We start from the raw sequence: 21728 nt of genomic DNA, 5'->3' as shown, positions 1-21728 counted from the left end.
GGTTTGGTCTTGCCTTTTCTTGCTGTTCATTGGTTGCTAGTAGGGCAGTGATGTATTTCCATAAGGGGCACTTTTCCAAGGAGTCTGCATTAAAGACACAAAAGTAACTAATTAACAGCACTAGTTGATCAAATAATAACTGTATAGATTAAAGTTTCCGGAAGTCTAATCTTTTCAGTGGTAAAAATGGTGTCACAACCTGAATGACTTATCTCAAATTACTAATAGGACTTTAATTTGGGGGCAGGAGTAAGAGAAATCTTTCTGAAAAATATATCTGTGCTTCATCTCAAGTAAATGTGTTAAAATGACTTGTGTTATTACTGGCAATGTTGAAAGAGTCTGGTAGGAAGATTAAGAGGAACAGTATTCAATAGTTTACATACTTCAGAATCAAACTGAAAGACTGATCTGTGATGTGTGGGACACTTTGGGATGCTGCCTGATGTGTCCAGATACCACTGAGCTTGTCTTTTCTGCCAGGCTGGGTCCCCTTTACCTGGTCTTGCTGGACTAGGATCATCAGCCAGCTGTACACGCAGGGGCCACACCCAACTCAGAATGATACAGACACTGAGATCAGTTCTGGGTGGGATCAGTTTAAGGGACTTGCCTCAGCATCCAGGTGCCCATATTCATTGGAGTTCAAATCCAAAATTACATGACATTTGCCCCCTCCCTCAGTGTGGAGGAAAATGTGCACAATTTCTTGACCTCACAGCTAGAAATTACATAAACTGGGTTATCTAATGAACGTGAAATAAGATGATTGACTACAAAAGGTGGATTTTAAGTGGTTAAAGAGGTAACAAATAGAACAAAGTGTATTAAGAAAAGAAAGTATGCAAACTAATCTAGATTCAGAAAAGAAATTGCTTACAAATAATAATTCCTCTCTCTAGATCAGGAGTCGGCAACTTTCCAAGCCAGTGTGTCAAAATTTCACTTTTTGATGTCTGTGTATGGTCCAAGTATTGATGGTACTTTTTAAAGTCACTAAAAGTCCTACTTACAACAGCTTTATTTATAAATAAATTAAGATGCAGATTTTTGCCATTTAGTTGATGGTTGGTAGCGTTAGCTGGTCTTTTGTTAATCCACAGGCGCATGGCTTTGGGCAAATTCTCAGGTTCTTGGGGGAGGAAGGGTGGGGCTATGCTCTCGCCTCAAGTGCTGATGAAAATTGGCTTGGGTTCCACTTTTTGCACCTGTGTCGGGGGTTGCTGACCCGTGATCTAGATGCTGTTTTAGGTAGACTCAGATTTCCTTGCAACCTGGGTCGAGCAGTTCTCCCTTCTCCCTCCTGTGTTCTAGTCCTTGGTTTCCAGGTGTTCTCTAGCATCTCTTTGGGTGGGGAAGTAGAGGAGAAACAGATGGAAGACCTTGAGTGTTTTCTTCCCCTGCCTCATATAGAATTTCCAAAGATGAGATTCCTTTGTTTTGCTTCCCCCACCTCCCAAAGGAAAAGTTGAACAGTCCAGGTTGGAAGTTAGTATCAGTTGACCAGGTCACCTGACTCTGTAGTATCACAGCATCCATGACTCGGTGGTAGTGTACAGCATCTGCAGGAAGGCCCAGCCTTTTGATAATCCATTTGCCCTTGCTGAAGGAATTCAGCTTGTCTTACTTTTCCATTGTTGTATCTGTGGTGTTGGTAGTGGGCATCACCCAATGTAGTACTGTTGAAATGCAGATATATAGTCAATATTCTTAACTTCAGATTTAAAAATGATACAGGCATACAAATAGGATAATCACATTTGGTACATCATTACTTTTCCAATGATACTTCACGTGAGCTATCTTGCATAAAGCATTTCTTAGTTATGCTGTTTTCTGTTGTAAGCACATTTTCATAAAGAATATGGAATGCAATGTCATACTGAATGCAATAAAATGTGCAACATAGTTTAAAAGTACTGCTGTTGGAATTAATTTGACCACCGAACCTATTTACAAGGTGAACTAAACAGGTGTAACTCTCAGCTATGACCTATGTCTGTGAGTCCTATCAAATTAATACCACACTTACCACCCAACTGCAGCCAAAGGTCTCTTTTGACTTAAGGTCTCTTTAAGCTTTAGCTGCTCAAAGGTTTCCACTGCAAGACCTTAATAAGTGACTGAAAAGTGGCATTGTTTTCTTTATGAGATGCAGTGTCTTGTTTAATTTGAATAAAAGTGATGGCAAAGTGTTGCATCATTCAGTGAATGCTATATGGCAAGTAAGCAGTGTTAAATGTCAATGTATAATTAAAAACAAAGGTGTTTAGGAGTTCTTTGGTTTGAAGCTTCCTAGCTCTATTAGCTTTTGTGGCTCTGAACCTTTTCTATTTCCAAAAATGCCTATGAGACTCTCTTTGAAAACCTGCTTTGCCGATCTGTGGTAGCCAATCTGCAAAATTCCCTGTAACTTCTTGGCTACTTATTTATCACTTTGATGTTCCTGGAGTAACTCAGTGCTCTAGGCATACACTTGAATTTGTGCATCTGGTCTCTTATTCAATATAGGGCTGTGTTTGCTACAAATAGTTCTGTTTGAAAAGGCACACTAAGTAATAGTGATGGGCTTGGCATACAAAATTTAGATCAGCATTTGAACTGCCTCAGGATTGGAAGCAGGATGGGCTCCAGCATTTTGATATGAGCACAGATGCTTATAAATAGATATATCTTTAGTTGCTTCCACTGAACCACTTATCTGATAAATCCTAAGAGACTAAACCTACCAACCAGATGCTGATATGAAAGATGAGAAAATGACTATTAAGGTCTAGGAGCAATGGATCCTGCCCTAGCTATCCCAAGTAGCAGCAGAATGAATCTTATGTGATTGCTGTCTGTTTTACTTCTGCCCTCAGGTTGGAGGATGCTGGCAGTGAAGTCTTGTCAATAAAAGGCTGTGTTTGCATGATGACTTACTGCATGGTAAGCCAGAGTGTGAATCTACAGTGCACGAGTTCACCACCCAGGCTACATAAAGTATTACTGCATGGTGAGCCAGTATATTATAGATTTACTCCCAGGCTTTTCATGAATTAGCTCACCATGTAAGCAAGACCTTAGGCTAAGTCTACACTGGTACTTTACAACACAGTCACTTTCTTGCTCTGGGTGTGAAAGAACAGCCCCCCTCCAGCACAACAGGCTACAGTGCTATGAAGTGCCAGTGTGAACCAGGCAGCGGTGCTGAAAGCTACAATTCCAACACTGGTAGTTATTCCCGTCTTGGAGGTGGTTTACATAAAACTCTGGGAGATCTCTCTCCCCGTGCTCATGCAGTGGCTGCACTTTAAAGTGTGCACAAAACCTTAGTCTCATGCTTCTTGGGACAACTTGAGCAGCCACAGAGTCATCTGAGCTGGCTATCTACAGCTTCGGGAAGAGATCAATACCCTAAGAGTATGTCTACACTACAAAATTTGGTCATATTTGAGGTTAATTTTTAGCACATGATTTTACAAAGGGTGCATGTCCACACTGGCACATCAAGTTGACAGTGTGTGTCCCCATTGGCATTGCCAGCTTCAATTTTGTTAGCAGTGCACTGTAGGTAGCTATCCTGCTGCTCTGTTGCACTGGGGGTTTCTGTCCTAGTGTCTGATGGTTGGTTGTGGGTGTGTGTTGTCAGCATCCCATAGTGCACCTGTACAGCTTAAAACTGTCATGTCATGTCATGTATTGTGAGCACCTCACATTTTGTGCTGTGGTATGTGCGTAGCCTAAGCAGCCATGAGAGCGAAGAAGACTCGAGCAGGACACAGACACACATGAACGTGAGACACTGGAGAAGAGGAATAGGAAGATTTTGTCTGCACTTGATGCTTTGTACACAGTGGAGCACCAGTTCTCAGACTGGAGGGATTGTATTGTTCTGTAGTTATAGGACAATCATGCATGTTTTGGGCCACTTTCATGGAACTTTGCGAACTGCTTTCCCCTGCCTTGAAGAGCTGCAATACCGAAATGAGATGTGCTCTGACAGTTTAGAAGTGTGTGGCAATAGCTCTATGGAAGCTTGCAATGCCAGACGGCTACCGTTCAGTGGGCAATCAGTTCAGTGTGCGCATGTCTACAGAGGGGGCTGGTGTATTCCAGGTAGCCAAGGCAATCGGTACTATTCAGCTATGAAAGATAGTGACTCTGAGAACTGTGTAGGACGTAACGGATGGTTTTGCCATTGTGGGGTTCCCAACAGTGGCGAGGCAATAGGTGGAATGCACATCCCTACTTTGGCACCAGACCACCTTGCCAGAGAGTACCTAAACTGCAAGGGATACTTCTCCATGGTGTTGCAGGTGTTGGTGGATTGCAAGGGTCATTTTACCAACATCTATGTGGGATGGTCAGGAAAGGTGCATGACGCACACATCTTTAGGAACTCTGTTTAGAAAGATGCAGAATGGGACTTGTTTCCCAGACCAGAAAATCACCATTGGAGATGCCAGTAGTGATTCTGGATGATCTAGCTGACCCCTTGCTCCATTGGCTCGTGAAGCCATACACAGGCAGCCTGAAACACAACAAGAAGCAGTTCAACTACAGGCTGAGCAAGTGCAGAATGGTGGTAGAATGTGCATTTTTACATTGAAAGGCCAGGTTCAGGAGCCTCCTGACTTGGTTAGATGTCAGTGAAGGCAACATTCCCCTCCTGGTGGCAACCTGATATATGCTTCATAATTTATGTGAGAGCAATGGGGAAACTTTCATGCCAGGCTGGAGGGCAGAGGCAGATCACCTGATCAGTAATTATGAGCAGCCAGTCACCAGGGCAATAAAAAAAGCACAACAAGTGGCTTTGCTAATCAGGGTGGCTTTGAAAAACAATTTTGTGAATGACGAGACAGTGACATGATAGTCATGTCTGTTGCTCTTATGGAGTCCACCCTGAATGACGGGTGCTTGCCTGTAAACCACACCCTCTTCCATGCCCCCAGCCCTGTGCAACACAAGCAATAAGGACACTTTTTTGACCTTAATCATTTGTAGTCAGGGGACGCTAAGGGTGTGCCTATCCGGGCACTAGTCTTCGAAATAGCCATGCTAATGGCCATTTAGAAGATTACACCCCATTAACATTAGGATGCTTCCAGCCACGGTGCCTCGAAAACGCGCGGCTCAGTGCGGCTACACAGGCATCCTTTTCTAAAGGACCCCACACCTTTCGAAATCCCTTTATTCTGCTCACTGATTGGAATAAGGGGATTTCAAAAGGTGCGGGTCCTTTCAAAAAGGACCCCCCGTGTAGCTGCACCGAGCCGTGTGCTTTTGAAAGTGGCGCTTTTGAAGCGCTGTGGCCAGAAGCGTCCCAATGCTAATGAGGCACTGAACATTCAATTCAGCGCCTCATTAGTAATCTTCGAAATATGGGTGTTTCGAAGATTTGTGCCTGTGTTCATGGTAGGGGATTTGGAGGTGGGTAAGCAAGGTCATTTTGTCATCACATGTGGGGGAAAGTCAGCCTTCAGCTCTCAGAAGCATTCCTGGGAGTTGAATGCAGTGCTGCCCTTGACTCCCTCTCTCCCCTAGCACATGCTAGGGTGCTGATGGGGGACATTAGGGAGCATGGTGAGGAGAACATGTGGTCTGCAGTGGGGCTCTGTGCTCCTGTACGAGGCTACCACAATACTGTTTGCTGTGTCCTCATCTGCAACGTCTCCTTCTGGATCTCCATTTCACACTCGGTGTGCTCTCTCCTTGCGTCATGATCCACTTTCCTTTCTTCCCGATCAACCCGCCTCTCCCCCAACATTTTTCTCCTCCATGCATTTAACTTTGCCCTCTCTATGTAGTGGTTTCAGTGTGCTCTATGAATATGTCTTCCCTCATTTGTTTTCTGCTGCAGATCTGTGCCAGTCTAACAGCTGGAGGTGGGGGCAGTAGTGGTCAAAAATACCACAGTTGAGCACACTGCAACAAAGCATAAGGGTAAGCTAGGCACTAAGGAGATAACATTTACTGTAAATAAGTTTAACAATATGCAAAGGAACCTCATGAATGAACATTTTTGAAAGACAATGGGGAGGTATTCCATGAAAGGACATATTCTGACTGTTAAGCATCCTCTGTGCAGCAGCTACTACACAGAGATCTTAAGGGACCTGCTTGACTCTGTTGCTTCCAGCTATGGTAAGGCACAGACTGGGGGCATGCGTTCAAGCCTGTGACTGCAAAAGCAGTTTTTGCAGCTGTGCATACTGCAAGTGGAATGCAGGGGAGGTGGTTAGAGGCCATGGCAATGGTGGTCATCATGTGTGCCTGGCTGTCTTTGGTCATCACATGTTTTCTTCCCCCATTTTGGCTGGGACAGTGAAATTTCCCTTCGTCCTGCAGCCCAGTGAGAGAAGTTTGGGTGGGCCAGGCATGGCAGAGAGCTTGTGTTATCACATAGTAGCTTAATGCTCCTTCCCCTACTTCCTCTAAGTTGCAAAAATATATTAGTCATCTTAGACTAACAAACGTTGGTAAGGAATGGATGCTGATTGAAAGTGGGCATAAGGCTGGTTGTTATGCTGCACTGGGTGCCATAACTCCAGATTATTTATTGGTGGCTTGGCACAGAAAGGTATCCTATCAAGGAGTTTGGAATAAGGCAGGCTTCCCAAAAAACCTTGTGAGAAGAATTGGAGTACCCGTCTGAGAGGTTTATGGAGATGTGCAAGGAAGATTGGTGCTCCATCCCCAGACACATTAACAAGTCGTTCTGGGAGCCCCTGGCTGCGTAGGTACAGTATCCGCCATGTATCACACCCAATTGCCATAGCCCTCTTTGGAGCATGATTCAAAATGAGAACTCGCCAGCAGTGCCCTCCCCATCATCAAGGTCTGCGAAACATCCTGGGAGGAGGGGATGAGATCCAGTGTTACAAAAAGTTCCGGGCTGTCAGTGAGATCAGCTGCTCCGTTCACCTGCTGACCATTGTTGTCATCCTCTTCCTCAGCAGGCACGTCCTCCTTGCCGTTGCCAGAGGACTCCTTGGGAGTCTCTTTGCAGATATCCACAGACTCTTTGAGTTCAGTGGTTGGGTCACTCCCTAGAATCCCATGCAGCTGCTCATAAAAGCAACATGTTTCCAGCGATGACCCAGAGCTTCTGCAGCACTTTAAGTACTGTCTTAACAGAGTTGCTGCTTCTGGATTGCTAGACCTCTCCCTTTTTTTCCAGACCACTCTAAGCACTGTGTAACAACTGCCATCAAGTATAAGTGAATTCAACCTCCAAACACTCTGTGTAGAAGAAAGGAATTATCTTCATATTAAACATGGGGGAACTGAGGCATGGAGAAGTGAAGTGTTTTTATTCCGCCCCCCCCCCCCCCAAGCATTTGGCCACAGGGCAGGATTGATTTAAATCAAGGCAATTTAATTTATTGATATAAATCACAAAGAAAAAATCACTGATTTAAATCAAGTTTCCTAGTGATACTACTTCACATTTCTTAAACAACAATGCAAATATGGTCACTAAACTACATTAATTTACAACTCATTATAGCATTTTAGAACATCTAAGAGTTTATATTTCGTGTAATTTTTCAGATAACTTTATTTTTATTAAGTTTGGAAATAGTACATCGAATTCATTACCTGTGTCAAGCTGCCAATGCAGCATTAGGAATGCTAAGAGCTAAATCACACGCACAAATACAATAGCACTTGTATTTTATTAAACTGAATCTTAACTGTTACATAAATGTTTCACATTCGCAGTTGCAGCAGTCTCCTGAGCTGCTGGCTGATGACTGTCCTTAAACTCATTTTTTTTTTTAATTTTGAAATATTAACTGTGACAAGGTCCTCTGAACACTAAACACACCATGTCCTTAGAACTTCTACAACTTGCTCTCTTCTTCTTCCCTTACGCTGTCATTTTGATTCATAGACAGAAACAGAAATATAAGTTTTCTTGTTTTTTCAACTCCAGTTGATTTCCTAGCTTTGAGTGGATAATACCAAACAAAATATTCTATCTGTGTCTGTAGAAGAAGCTACTGTTGTGAAAAGCTGGCTTAGCAATTGAAGGGACTCTGTTTCCAGGTGCTTGGCTAATGATTTTCACCATTTTAGTGCTGTGATGTTCAAAATATCATCAGTAAACATGTAGGATACGTCTCAGATGACCTCCTGAGGTCCCTTCCAGCCCTATGATTCTGTGATTCTGTCTGCACTTCAGCAATCTTTAATAAAAAGTCTTTCCAGAAGATCTTTTCCTAAAGAGCTTTTTTTCAAAAGAGTGCATCCACACGCAAAAACAGATCAAAAGACTGATCTGCTCTTCTGAAAGAGAGCATCCACACAGCCCCCACTCTTTCAAAAGAACCAGCCAGGGATTGCAAAATCAGGTGCCATGAGGACTTCCCTTTCAAAAAAAGGGCCCAGGATGTGTCTGCATTTTCTTTCAAACAAAGATGTTTTTCGTGAAATGGGAGAGGAAGAGTGCTTTCAAAAGGGGCATAGCCTTCTTTTGATTTAATTTCTAAAGAACTCTTTTTGTGTGTACTCCGCTGGGTATTTCGAAAGAGCCCCTTCTTTCAAAAAATATTTCAAAAGAACTTGCTGGTGTAGATGCAGCCATACTGATTAAATGGTTCCTCTCCAGCTCTGAAATTTATGATGACTGGTATAACAGATGAGTGATCTAGGGAGGCCCATGCCATAACAGCAGCAGCATCTTCAGAAGTTAGGTATCTATCTTTGTTTTTGGGGTTAATGGTGTTAGCAAGAAAATGAGCTGGACTTAACATTTGATTCATTTGCTTCTTTCTTACCTGCAGTTTAACTTTCTGGTGGGGTATTTCTTTCCTCAGTGTCTCTTGAAGGGCCTTCCAAATTTTGACACTGTCAGCAATGCAACAGCAATTTCTCTCAAGTTTGTGTAGTGCTGTGGATAATAGGCTTCAATATGCTGAGCATATCCTCTACATTCCTCTTTAATGTGATAGTTAGATACTCTGGATGAGATACTTCCATGTATTTAATCATGGTTTTCTTCACAGCGTTTTATGAGAATATGCTGGTTCTTAATAAATCGTTCAAAACAATCAAACACAGAATTCTGTGGAACATTTTGAAGTAGAGCTAGTTTGGATCTTCCTGCTTTCTTCAGTGAAGCTGAAGCAAAAGGTGGTTATGGAAGTATTTTGTGATTTCAACACTTTCTTTATTCCTGCAGAAGATGTGCAAAGATGTATTAAACGGGCACCGTGACCATATGTTATTAAGGAACATGCTTCCCATTCTTCTGAGTGTCATCTCATCTTTGCCATGTTTGCAGCATTGTCTGTGACAAAACTGCGCACGTGACGGTTGAATTTTTGTTCACAGTTTATTACAGCTTTCACTGACGCTTCTTTTAAATATTCTGTTGTGTGGGCATTTCCTAATGCATCTTTTGCTTCTGAAAGATCTGCAACCCCATCTTCTATTATCACACAGGCACATATTACTGAATCATGTTGTACATTGGTCCACGCAGCACAGCTTAAACTGGCAAATTTCCTCTCCCTATTTCTTGTGCACTACTCAGTTTTCTGTTCATACACTGTGTCCATCAGTGTTCCGCCAATGTCTGCTCTTTCAGGTGCAGTGCAGCCTGGTTGTTAGGCCTCAACCACGTAGAGGAAGATGTTTATTGTTAACAATGTGAAAAGGAGAATTTGTGGCATAAATGAATCAATTTTTCAACAATGCTGTCTTGTTGGTGTTTTCGGTTTTTTACTACAAACCTATCCGTTGTGGTGGTTTCACTGGCTGATTGAAATCTTTTGCTTGCTTGCTACTTTATTGCTGAAGCGTGTTTAACTGCAGCACTGTTGTTAACAGTGCTAATGGGTGCTTCAGACATTTTTGCAGTTAGATAGTATAGGTCCCTTATGTTTAAATGGGATCCTGAAACAAAATCAAAAAATTATTCTGAATAGGTGTTTTTGTCGCTCTATTAGTTAGTTAATCATTTACATTGGTTTCAGCAAGGATGCAGATTCAATTCCAAATTACCAAAAAAGCCACAACTCACTGCACTTAGAAAGCACTCAATTTTGAAGTAAGTAAGTCAGTCTCATTGAACTCTCTGGCATGTCTGTGGTTTTTTCTTTTTTCTTTTTCTTTTTTCCCTGAGAAAACACGTACAGAATGGGGTTCTCTTGGAAAAGCTGAGTTATGCTGAAGTAAAATAGGAAATAGACTTATGGGCATGACCATTATAGTCTGTGGCCATGATGGTTTATATTATGCAATATAAAATAAGAAAATAACAGTGGCATCTGGCAACTCTAGAATTCTCTTGCTGCAACTTTCTGTACTGAATGCTTGGGTGACAGATTCTAAACCTATTTAACTAATTAAACAAGCCACAAGAATTAGCTAAGATAAACTTAGCAACATCCAATGTAGGAAACAGCTTGGGAATTTACTTGTTAAATCACACTTATTCTAAAGGGCATAGAGAAAGTCTTGAAGAATGATGCACTGAAAAGTGAATTATTTAAGTTACTAACCGGTTGTCAATATGTCTGAAAACAACCTGGAACATCTTCATCCACATCATTTTCTACCAGTAAGCAGTTTCCCTTGTGTTTAATTCTTTCAGCTAGGCTCTGCATCAACTTTTTGTGCTGCCTACACTTGATAACGTTTTCCTTTTTATCCATGGACTGAAAATATTCCCCAGATAGGGACTGTCTTATGCTCAGAAGCCATGACAGTTTTTTGGTGGCAAAACTGGGGGGCAATATAGGAAGCTGTGTGTGTGCATAGTGAATAATGTTTTCCCTTTTTCTTTCCAGTCCATTCCACTGTTCCTTTCTGTGCTGCCTCAGTCCTTCCCTGTACATGATGTCTCGGTTTTTAAGACAATAGCTTAACTACTCTGCCATGAGTAGCCCTGTGCACTACCACATAAGCACAGAACAAAAACAAGCCTATTCAGCCCATGTGTGCCTTTGCACCTGTTATTTTATTCTGCTGAGTAACAAAAAATTGAAAGACCATCATTTTCAAGAAGCAAGAGCTGGTAGCGAGGCTGTCCAGACGAGAGCCATTAATTCATTTTTGTAAATGGAGGTGTAGCATGTTTGTGAACAGATTTAATTGTAACTGTGATTTTTAAATGAGAACTTTAGTATTTAGAAGATTTAAAAACAATTGGATATTTTTTACTTTTATTTTTTAAAAAATGATTGATTTGTATCCACCCAATTTGGCTATAGGATTTAGGACTGGGAATTCAAATTCCTGTCCTCTAACCTGACCAGCACCATGCTTCTTCTCATGTTGCTTCTCTACATATGAACATAAGAATGGCCGTAACTGGGTCAGACCAAAGGTCCATCTAGCCCAACACCCAGTGGCCAGTGCCAGGTACCTCAGAGGGGGTGGACCAAAGACAATGATCAAGCGACTTGTTTCCTGCCATCTGTCTCCAGCCTCTGACAAACAGAGGCCAGGGACACCATTCCTAACCCCTGGGTAATAGCCTTTTATGGACCTAACCTCCATGAATTTATGTAGCTCTCCTTTGAACTCTTAGGTGTGTCTACACTAGGAACTAACTTTGAAGTAGCCAACAGAAAGTCTACACACATTTTCCCCTTCAAAGTAGAGCACCCAACTTTGAAGTCCTTTCACCATTCCTGGGAACGGAGTAGGGTGTGTGTAGACACTCAGCTTCAAAGTTGCTTGCTTCAAAGTTGTAGTTTGAAGTAAGCAACTTCAAAGTTATTTTTCTAGTGTACATACAGCCTTATAGACATAGCCTTCACAGCCTCCTCTGGCAAGGAGTTCCACAGGTTGACTGTGCACTATGTGAAAAAGAATTTTCTTTTATTGATTTAAACCTGCTACCCATTAATTTCATTTGGTGTCCTCTAGTTCTTTTATTATGGGAACAAGTAAATAACTTTTCTTTATTTGCTCTTTCCACACTGCTCATAATTTTATATACATCTACCATGTCCCCCCTCAGTCTCCCCTTTTCTAAACTGAAAAGTCCTAGTCTGTTTAACCTTTCCTCATATGGGACCCATTCCAAACCCCTCATCATTTTAGTTGCCCTTTTTTGAACCTTTTCTAATGCCAAAATATTTTTTTGAGGTGAGACCACATCTGTACTCAGTGTTCAAGATGTGGGCATACCCATAGTTTTATAAAGGAGCACTTTAAATATTCTTTGTCCTGTTTTCTATTCCTTTTTAATAATTCCTAATATCCTGTTTGCTTTTTGACTGTTGCTGCACACAGTGTGGATGTTTTCAGAGAGCTATCCACGATAACCCCAAGATCTGTTTCCTGATTAGTTGTAGCTAAATTAGCCCCCATCATATTGAATGTACACTTGGGGTTATTTTTTCCAATGCGCATTACTTTACACTTATCAACATTAAATTTCATTTGTCCTTTTGTTGCCAAATCACTCAGTTTGGTGAGATCTTTTTGAAGTTCTTCACAGTTTGCTTTCATCCTGACTATTTTGAACAGTCTAGTATCATTTGCAAACGTTACCACCTCACTACTTACACCTTTCTCTAGATCATTTATAAATAAGTTGAATAGGATTGATTCTAGGACTGACCCTGGGGGAACACCACTCGTTACCCTTCTCCATTCAGAAGATTTACCATTTATTCCTACCGTTTGTTTCCTGTCTTTTAACCAGTTCTCAGTCCATGAAAGGATCTTCCCTCTTATCCCGTGACAACCTAATTTATGCAAGAGCCTTTGGTGAGTGACTTTGTCAAAGGCTTTCTGGGAATCTAAATATACTATATCTACTGGATTTCCCTTGTATGCATGTTTGTTAACCCCTTCAAAGAATTCTAATAGATTAGTAAGACATGATTTCCCTTTACAGAAACCATGTTGACTTTTGCTCAACAGATTATTTTCTTGTACGTGTCTGACAATTTTCTGCCCAAAGCCAAGTTTTATTTTTATGAAAAAATATAATTTTGATGCATTTTGGTGGTTTGTGAGAGAGCCAAGCTTGTGTGTGAAAGAAGGAGAGAAACAGGCGAGAGGAGGAAGTGTTTTTCACTGATTACAATTTTTTTTTCAGATGCTTGATTAACAAAGCTGCTCTTTAAAAACTTGGCCTGGACGTGGGAGTGAATGAGGTTTAGTGCTGTTGTGTTGGTTGAAGAAATTTGGTTTAGAGACAGCAGAGTGAAATGTTTGCTAATAACCATACCTTGTACTTGCAGCGCATGACTATCCCTAGCTCTAACGAGGCGCTGACGTGGGATGTGATTGAAATTAGCGTCTGTGTGCAAATGTGGCCAGTACCCACAGCTCTTAAATGCACTACTCTATTAGGAAAGATTAATTTCCACAAAACTGTGTCTGATCCTATTGGTTGGAAACTCACCTCCCCACATAATGGGGAAATTCATGATCATTAAGGCTTATCTGCACTACTACAGATGATGCTGAGGTAATTTATGTCACTGAGGGGTATGAATAAGTCATGCTTTGAGTTACAGTGACTTAGATGCTGGCATGGACTCTGCTGTTGTGGAGGTAGGCTTACTATGTCAAGGGGCAAGTTCGTTCCCATCGGTATAGAGCAGCAATGGGCAACCATGAGTCATGACTTGGCTGCATGAGTGGGCCACCTTCACCTCAGTGGGCCACAGCAGCTCCCCTCATGCACTGGGGCACCAGAATATCTTGTTCCTCCCCTTCCCTCCCACAAATCATCTGATTTGTGCGCTATTCCCACTCCTCCCCCACCACTCCCAGAGCTGGAACAGCTGCGAACAGGTGATTTGAGGTGTTGCAGCTCTGGGGGGAAGGATGAGGAGCAGGATGGAGAGTGAATCAGGTGATTTTTGTGCTCCAAAAGTGCTGGGAGGGAGGGACAAAGAAGAGTAGAAAGTGTGGGGCTGGACTGGTGCCATGGTTCATAAGAGGCTTGTGGAGAAGGGAGGCAGCCAGGAAGTTTGTGGGGCCGCAGGTGGAGTTCCAGTGGGCCACAAGCTGCAATGTTCCAGTGTAAACTAGCTCTCAGTCTCTGCTTCCAGCCTTAGCCCAGGACAGGAGAGAACACGTGGACATGGAGAAGCCTTTGGCCAGAGAAGACATGGGCTGGGTTCTCCCCTTCATGTCTTTCAGAAGAGGAAATAAAAGGATCAGGAAAAACCACACAGATGATCAGTCATCTGTCAGCGGGAGAGCATCTGATCTACTGCCATGTCTGTGTGTTTTGGGAGTGGGGCTCTGTGTAGCTCAGGGATGGGCAATAATGTAGAGGTGGTTCTCCAGAGTGAGGTGCTTTATTTACCTGCATCTCTGCAGTATGGCCACTTGGAGCTCTCGTTAGTCACAGATCACCATTCCTGGCCAATGGGAACTGCAGGAAGTGGCATGGACCAGTACATCACCTCTCGCAGCTCCCATTGGCGATCTGTGGCCAACAGGGGCTTCAAGAGGCCATACCTGTGGAGGAGCAGGTAAATAGCCTGATGTCTGTCCACCGGGGTGAACTCTGGTGAACTGTGTCCATCTCGCAGGCCAGTTATTGCCCACTGCTGGTTTAACTTCATCCCCTGTCAAACTCCAGGGCAGTGCCAATAGGACTCGATGATTCTTGTGTCAGCATTAGTTCTAACCGGTTCCCAATCCAGAGCACTTGAGTCCTTTCAGGACTGTGGGGGGACAGGGTGGCACGGGAGCAGGTCAGAAGACAAAGGGCAGCGTGATTCCCTCTGGGATTATGCTCTGGAAAGCTAGGAAGAGCAATAGGCTTTTTCTAGAGATTGGGGTGGCTGGACTTTCTGACTCTCTGAGCTACATAAGACGAGTCTGAAGTTTGAGAGCTGGGGCATGCATGCCAGGACTCTGGGCTTCAGCCCTGCAGGGAGCGGGGTTTCCGGGCTTCAGTCCTGTTCTGCTCCCGCTGAATCCTTGAGTTCCTGGAGGCCTGCCTAGTGGGGATGAAGTCTTGAGTTGTTCAGAAGGCACCATCCCACGGCAGGACAGACGCCCTAGCTCCTTCTCTCTCTCCCACCCCTGCACCCCCAGTTTGGTAGGTGGAGCGGGGCAGGGCACAGGGGGCTCTGTGCGCCACACTTGACGTGTAAAAAAAGCCACATGCGGCCATCAAGCTTTGATTTTTTCCCCCCCGGCCCTTGCTTTAGATTGTGGCAGCTCCATAAAGTTGGAGAGCCCCCAGCCTGTCTGCTGGAAGGCAAATCTACCTTCAACGGCTGTGGAGATTTCTGCTTAACGCTGGCTCACCAGCACATACACCCCTCCTTCCCCAAATAATGTAAGAGAACACAGTTCTACAACATGCAGTATAATAAGGAGGGTTGCTACAGCTGTGCTGTGCTGCATTTTTGTTCCTTATGTTAAATATAGATTAGGGATTATTCAGGTTGGGGTCCTCTGACAGGAGTGACCTGCAAGCAGATGGGCCTGAAGCCTCCAGAATTTGAGGACCTGTCCATTAGGATGTTGCTGCTTATGTGAAGCATAATCAGGCCAATAGATCAGTTTTGGAATAAAGGAAGCTAATCTGTGAGAGAGTATTCTGCTGTCTTCCTATAGACACAGAATTTTTGTCCCTTGGACTTTAATATACAGTAAAACCATGTATTCCACAACAATACTCAGTACTGGCTGATGCAAAAAACAAGCAGTCGTGTAGCACCTTAAAGACTAACAGATTTATTAGGTGACGAGTGTTCATGGTTAAGGCCCACTACTAACAAGTACAGAAGGGACTGATTCTCCCCCATATTTGGACATTGTGTAGCCTCGTTACAACTTCACGAAGTGTATATAAGACATGACCATTCTAATCTAGTAGCTTGTCACTTTTTGTGTTGCACAGGTGTAACTGACACAAACTGCGAGGCTAAGGAGATGTCAGGTCCAGATCCTTTCCCTGATCTTGTTTGACTCTCACTACCTTGTGGCTCTTTGCACTGTTTCTGTTGCTCTTTGTTTGAAAAAACAAAAAGGAGGGCAATGGCGAGAAAACCACAGAGTTGGGAATCTTCAGGGTAAGGCAGCGTGTGTGTGGATCAACACCACACACAACAGATGTTATGTCAATTAATCCACTCCTGCAAAGCACTCGTATTGTAGTGATCAGGGTGTATAAGAACCTATGTAGACTTTAAAATAAAGTCAAGGTTGCAAAGTCTAGGCATTCTGAAATTAGGAAGCATTAGAATTAATGTTGCCTGTGCAATCATAGTTTGAGCCTCTCATCCATGTGTCTTACAACACGCTCTTTGATTACATGATTTATAGCAATTTGTGTTCAGAACACAGTTCTCACTTAGTTTAGGACGCTAGAGCACAGAAGAGACAGTTTTTCCTGCTCTCCTTTCCTGTGCTTAGCACCATTGTACCCCTTAGCAGATGGGACATGCAGTTACGTGGGAAAGTTGTGTTCAGTCCTTTGGGCCCTGGCTGGAGCAGGCCTAGGGCAGATGGAACTTCTAGAGAACTTAGCTGTCTGTGGTTGTGTCTAGATTAGTTCCGAACTTCAAAGGGGTCATGGTAATTAGGGTGTTGGGAGATTACCAATGAAGTGCTGCGGTGCATATGCAGCACTTTATTAGGCTAAATCTCCCCCACGGCAGCTTCAAAGTGCAAAACTTCAAAGTGCCAGGTTGTGTGTAGCCATGTGTCAGCCGCGGGTATTTCAAAGTGCCCCGCGCTCCTTCAAAGTCCCTTTACTCCTCAGAATTTTGTCCAGGGCCATTTGGGTCCTGAGGGTGCTGGACTAGGGAGGTTGGACCTGTACTAGAGCTCCTGACTGAACGCCTCTAGGATTTTAAAACGTGTTTTAAACAACCTGTTTCCCCTAGCCTTGTAGTAAAAAACTGCTGGACTGTTAATCAGTCTGAGGCATACATCTGTTGTGGAAAACATCCATCCAAACAGTCTAAAGTTGGCAAATTTATGAACCACTGAAAACAGCATCTTAAAATGGAAAGTGTCAGGCCACCTGAGCTATAGGCATCTACCAGCCCTGCCAAGCTCAGGAGCCAACTACACCTTTTCCTTTTTTCCTGTTCCTTTGGATTCCTGGATGGTTTAAAAGCTGTGGACAGAAGGCTGGAAGTTTGCAGTCTGTCTGCCCAGGTTGCACTTTGATGAGTCGTTGACTATCTCCTTTAAAGCAAAGGATGTTTCTCAGCATACAAGCAGAGAAGTAAGATAAAACATAGAATACTTTGGCTAGAAATTGCAACATGCTTCTTTTTTCTTAGGATAACAATGGACAAGAACCCAAAAAGAGAGAGAGAAAACAGTCGGTGGCCAAAACAGCTCACCACTCCATACACTGCTGTCTGCCTGCAAATTGCTGATGACGCAAATTGCACACTTCCCTACAGAACTCTGTACGCAGGATGCAGGACCAGACAACCCTTGAACATTTAAAGTGATGGTTCTCAGCCTGTTTACTATTGTGGTCCTCATATATGTGTGTGGTCTGCATCTAATACTACCTCTGTATTGCTGAGGATCTTACATGGGCCACAGTTCTGTGCTGATTGGGCTGTAGGTTGAGAAATGGTTTAAATGACAGCCCATCCTTTTAACAGGGTTTTCATTATACTGTATGTGACACTCTGCATGTCATATTCACCATAGTAATATGATTATGATATATTTTGTATAAGATATACCACATGAAATGTCTATGGAAAAGTTATGGTTTGCTGAGTATGATTATCCTATTTGTATGAATGTATTTTTGTAGATGGAGTTAAGAGTGTTGACTATGTATTTGTATTTCAGATGTGCTTGCAGGTAGGTAACATACATCTGCCATCTGCAGGCGCTCTGAATGGTCTATTTAAGTAGAAGGGCCCATTAATAGAGCCATGGGGAAAGCTTGTCTTCATCTGATGAGCTATCCTGGAGATGCTTTGGTCAACCTATGGGTAATGACTCATTGAAGTATGTGGCTATATGACTAGATCTCTGTGCTTCTGTTCTCCATTTTGACATCTGAGTATTTTTCCACAAACGGGGCTGGGAACTTGGCTTCGAATAAAGGGGTTCCTACTGTGTGGAGGAAGTTATAAAAGGGGGATGTGACATCACCAGTTAGCCTCACTCTCCACACAAGAGAGCACCTCCAAACTCCTGAGGAACAAAGACCGAAGTGGGGGAAATGCTGATCTCAGGCTGAAGGAATTTCTCTTCTGTTTATGGAAACTTGATGTTGGTATTGTCTAATAGGGTGAGATGCGGCTTGATTCACTCCTATCTCCTGTATAAGACTTAGACTGCCATTTTATTTATTTCTGAGGTAACAATCTTTGACATGTTTATTATCCGTTTCAAATCTATCTTTCTGGAGTTAATAAACCTGTTTTTGTATTTTATTTTACCTTAAACAGTGTGGTTTTCTTGAAGTGCGAGGAACACCTCAACTTAGTTAACAAAGGCTTATGCACGGTCCCCTGCACATGGAGGGAGGGGCAGACTGGATAATAAATTCATAATGGTCAGGCTTTTGACCAGGCCAGGGCGCTATAGCTCTGATCCTAGGCTGAGGAGCTGGGAGGTATTTTTGGCAGGAGCCTCTCTATTGTTGGCTCTTGCAGTGATTGGCAGAGCATTCATGAGCACAGCTGGGTGTGGGCCCTGCCTGTGAATGTTTGTGTGAGGGCAAACTTTGCAGCTTGTCACAACATCACCATGTGAAAGGGAACCCAGATTGTTTTAAACAGAGGACCCAGCAGTGCCCCAGTTCCAGCTGGCACCCCTTGGGGGCGGTAGTAGGGGAAACTGGAGCATCACACTGTATTCAGTTCAACTACCACCGTAGGTATTGGAACTAGCGGTATGAGGGAGCTGTTGCACCCCCGGGCTTGAAGCGATTTCCGTTATATACAGGGCTTGCCGTTTGGTTCAGTGGCTCTCAGTACCTCTGCTGCACAAATTGTCCCAGTGCTCCTGACTACTAGCATTAGGAGCTGCCAAATTATTCAATGCACGCTGTGTTCTTTGCATACAAGTGCTCCTCGGTGACATCCGCTGCAGAGCACAAGTGACTAGTAATGAGTGTTCAAAGTCCATTTCACTCTATAATCTTTGTCCATGGAAAACTGCTTTCTCCTGTAGACTAAATGGTGTCTCTCTGCACTGGACGGAGTCAGAGGAGAGGGCAGGAGAATTGCAGTGTATGGAACTAACAAAGCCATGCCAATTCTTCACCATATTCATTTGTTGGAATGTTGTATCCACTTTCCTGAGATTTTTTGTTCTTTCTGTCCTTTAAATTATAAACACTTTGGGTTTAAGTGTTGCATCCATCAGAAAGACCTCTAATTGCAGCTGGGGCTTTTGAGCACCACCATAATATAAACATCTACTATTAATTATTTGTAGTCCGAGAGAGTGTGGTAGTGAGAAACATAAAATAATGCTCAGTTAAAATTTACCTGCAGTCATCTAAAATAGCAAGGTACCAAGATGGTAATCTGTTAGGAAAAGCTTGTCACTCCTGGCCTTCATTAATCAAAAAACATTTCAATCCTTATACGTACTGATCTGGCACTTCGCATCAGCAAAACCACTGTAGATTTCTTCATGCAGTGTAAGACCTTCCAGGCAAAAGTTGTGCGTGTATTGTAAAGCACCCAGTACTATCAGGTTAAAGCTCACATTAGAAACAAACAACAAAAAACCCTTTAAACATGTTTCTGAGTCACTTGAGATTACTGAAAATTAGATTATCTAATTTACTTTTCAGATGGCCAGTTTGGATAATGACGTTGGGCACAACTGTTTCACTTCCAAGTTCTCATGTGCTAGCACAACACTTCGGTATGCTGGAATCTGGTTACAAACTCTTGGGCGATTTGTAGGAAACATTTTTCCCCTCCTTAAATTTTGAAAAATATTTCTGTTTTGTTGTGGCAAACAAATTGCATTTTGATGACAAAGTGCCATTTAATCTGGGATCCATGCACTTTTTCAGAGCCTGAAAGCCTCAATTTGGTTGATCTCCTTGTCCACTGTGGAGAGCTTAAAAAGAAGAGATATCTTGTCAGCTCTTTAGTGTATAGTGTTCCTATTTATTATATGGTTCCCAAAGGAAATAACAGTAAACTACCTTTCTGCTTCACAAAGGAGCATCATGTCTAATGGTCTCTCTTTCTCTTCTCCAGACTTCATTTTATGGCCGATTCAAGCACTTCTTGGACATCATTGACCCACGCACTCTCTTTGTTACCGAGGTAATAGGTTTACTTTTTGTAATCTCTGAAAATACTGTTTATTTGCTAGATGTGGTTTAAAAGAGAGAAATGCTTGAGTGCAAGAGTCCACTAATGTAACATGAGCATTGCTTTGAGGGCCCAATTCTGTCAAGTGCAAAGCAAACTCAGTTCCTTTTGACTTCAGCGAGAGTTGAAGGTGCTTTCAGCCATTCAGGATGAGGCAGTAATAGCACAAAAATCATGAAATTCAGAGTCGGTTTCCCCTGTCCTTTCAATTAAAGTAGAAGAACTCCCAGTAAATATTCCCAAGAGATCTCAGAGATTCTTTAGTGAAAAGGGAAGGCCAGACTTGACATTCCTGGCATTTCTAAGAGGAAAAACTCCCCCAAACAAATTAAACAAAAACTTTTCAAGCTTTTGCATGTTGGAGGAGCAATAAAGGGCACAAAGTCCAATTTAAAAAAAAATCTGTTAGAGATCACTTTCAAGGTTGCTGGGGAAACATGAAAGTGTATTTGTGACTCTTGAGTAGTAGAATTACAAAATTCCTTGCTGATCATCTCTGTATTTTAGGGTGATATTTAGTTCACAGTGAAACACCTTGGCCGTATCTACACTACCTCCCTACTTTGAAGGGAGGATGGTAAGTAGGATGTCAGGAGATTATTAATGAAGTGCTGTGCTGCATATGTAGCACTTCGTTAAGCTAATTCTCCCTCCCGCGACAACTTCGAAGAACCGGTGGGTTAGCTGTGGCTACATGCGAGCCAGCACTTCGAAGTTTAACACTTTGAAGTGCCTGGGCAACTTTGAAGTGCCTTTACTCCTCTTTGAGTAAATGCACCCTTTGAGGAGTAAAGTTGCCGAGGCACTTTGAAGTACCGGCAGGTTAGCTGCGGCTACACGCAAGCCAGCACTTCAAAGTTTAACACTTGGAAACTGCTGCTGGGGAGAATTAGCTTAATGAAGTGCTGCATATGCAGCGCAGCACTTTATTAATAGTCTCCCGACACCCTACTTACCATTCTCCCTTTGAAGTAGGGAGGTAGTGTAGATCCAGCCCTTTAGTGTTTTCTAACTGACAGTTCCACAAATTCAGCCAGGTTGTAAAGGTGAACCTGGGTCGTTTCTGGCTTGTGCATTGCTGTGTGAAATAAAGTTTCTGCAGTTGCAGATTAGTTAACAATTCTGCTGATGTTGCAGGAGCCAGAATAAAAATAGCTCAGTCCTCACTGTACAGCAGGGTTGGCGTTCTGATGTACACCCAAGTCATAAAAGGTTGTAAAAAGATGATATGCCGTTAAAGTTAGAAGATATAACTTTGAGTAAGCACAGGGCAGCAAGCACATCTTCTAAGTAGGAAGCTGGCATATTTACAGAGAGACTTTACTGTGATAACAACAACACTCTAATTTACCTGATTTGTTTGCATGTAATTTTTGCATTAAGCTTGACATTAACATTTTTGCATTTAATATTTCATAGAAGTTCTAGGTTTAAAGATTATTTTCCCCCAAAAAATATATTGTAGTTGGTAAA

General features: G+C 42.7%; 1 protein-coding gene across 4 annotated transcripts in view; it reads left to right on the top strand.

Annotated features, from left to right (window-relative positions):
* Nucleotides 1-21728, top strand: part of SFXN5 (sideroflexin 5) — a 208032-nt gene that overhangs the window by 11982 nt on the left and 174322 nt on the right. For all 4 annotated transcript variants that reach the window (XM_074992204.1, XM_074992205.1, XM_074992208.1 and 1 more), the window contains exon 2: nt 20139-20207. In XM_074992204.1, the coding sequence (XP_074848305.1) occupies nt 20139-20207 (69 nt within the window). The remainder of the gene's footprint in view (nt 1-20138; nt 20208-21728) is intronic.

The sequence above is a fragment of the Carettochelys insculpta genome, chromosome 4 (assembly GCF_033958435.1).
Source record: "Carettochelys insculpta isolate YL-2023 chromosome 4, ASM3395843v1, whole genome shotgun sequence".
Taxonomy (NCBI): domain Eukaryota; kingdom Metazoa; phylum Chordata; order Testudines; family Carettochelyidae; genus Carettochelys; species Carettochelys insculpta.
Note: the sequence above shows the minus strand (reverse complement) of the source record. Positions and strands in the feature narration are given on the sequence as shown.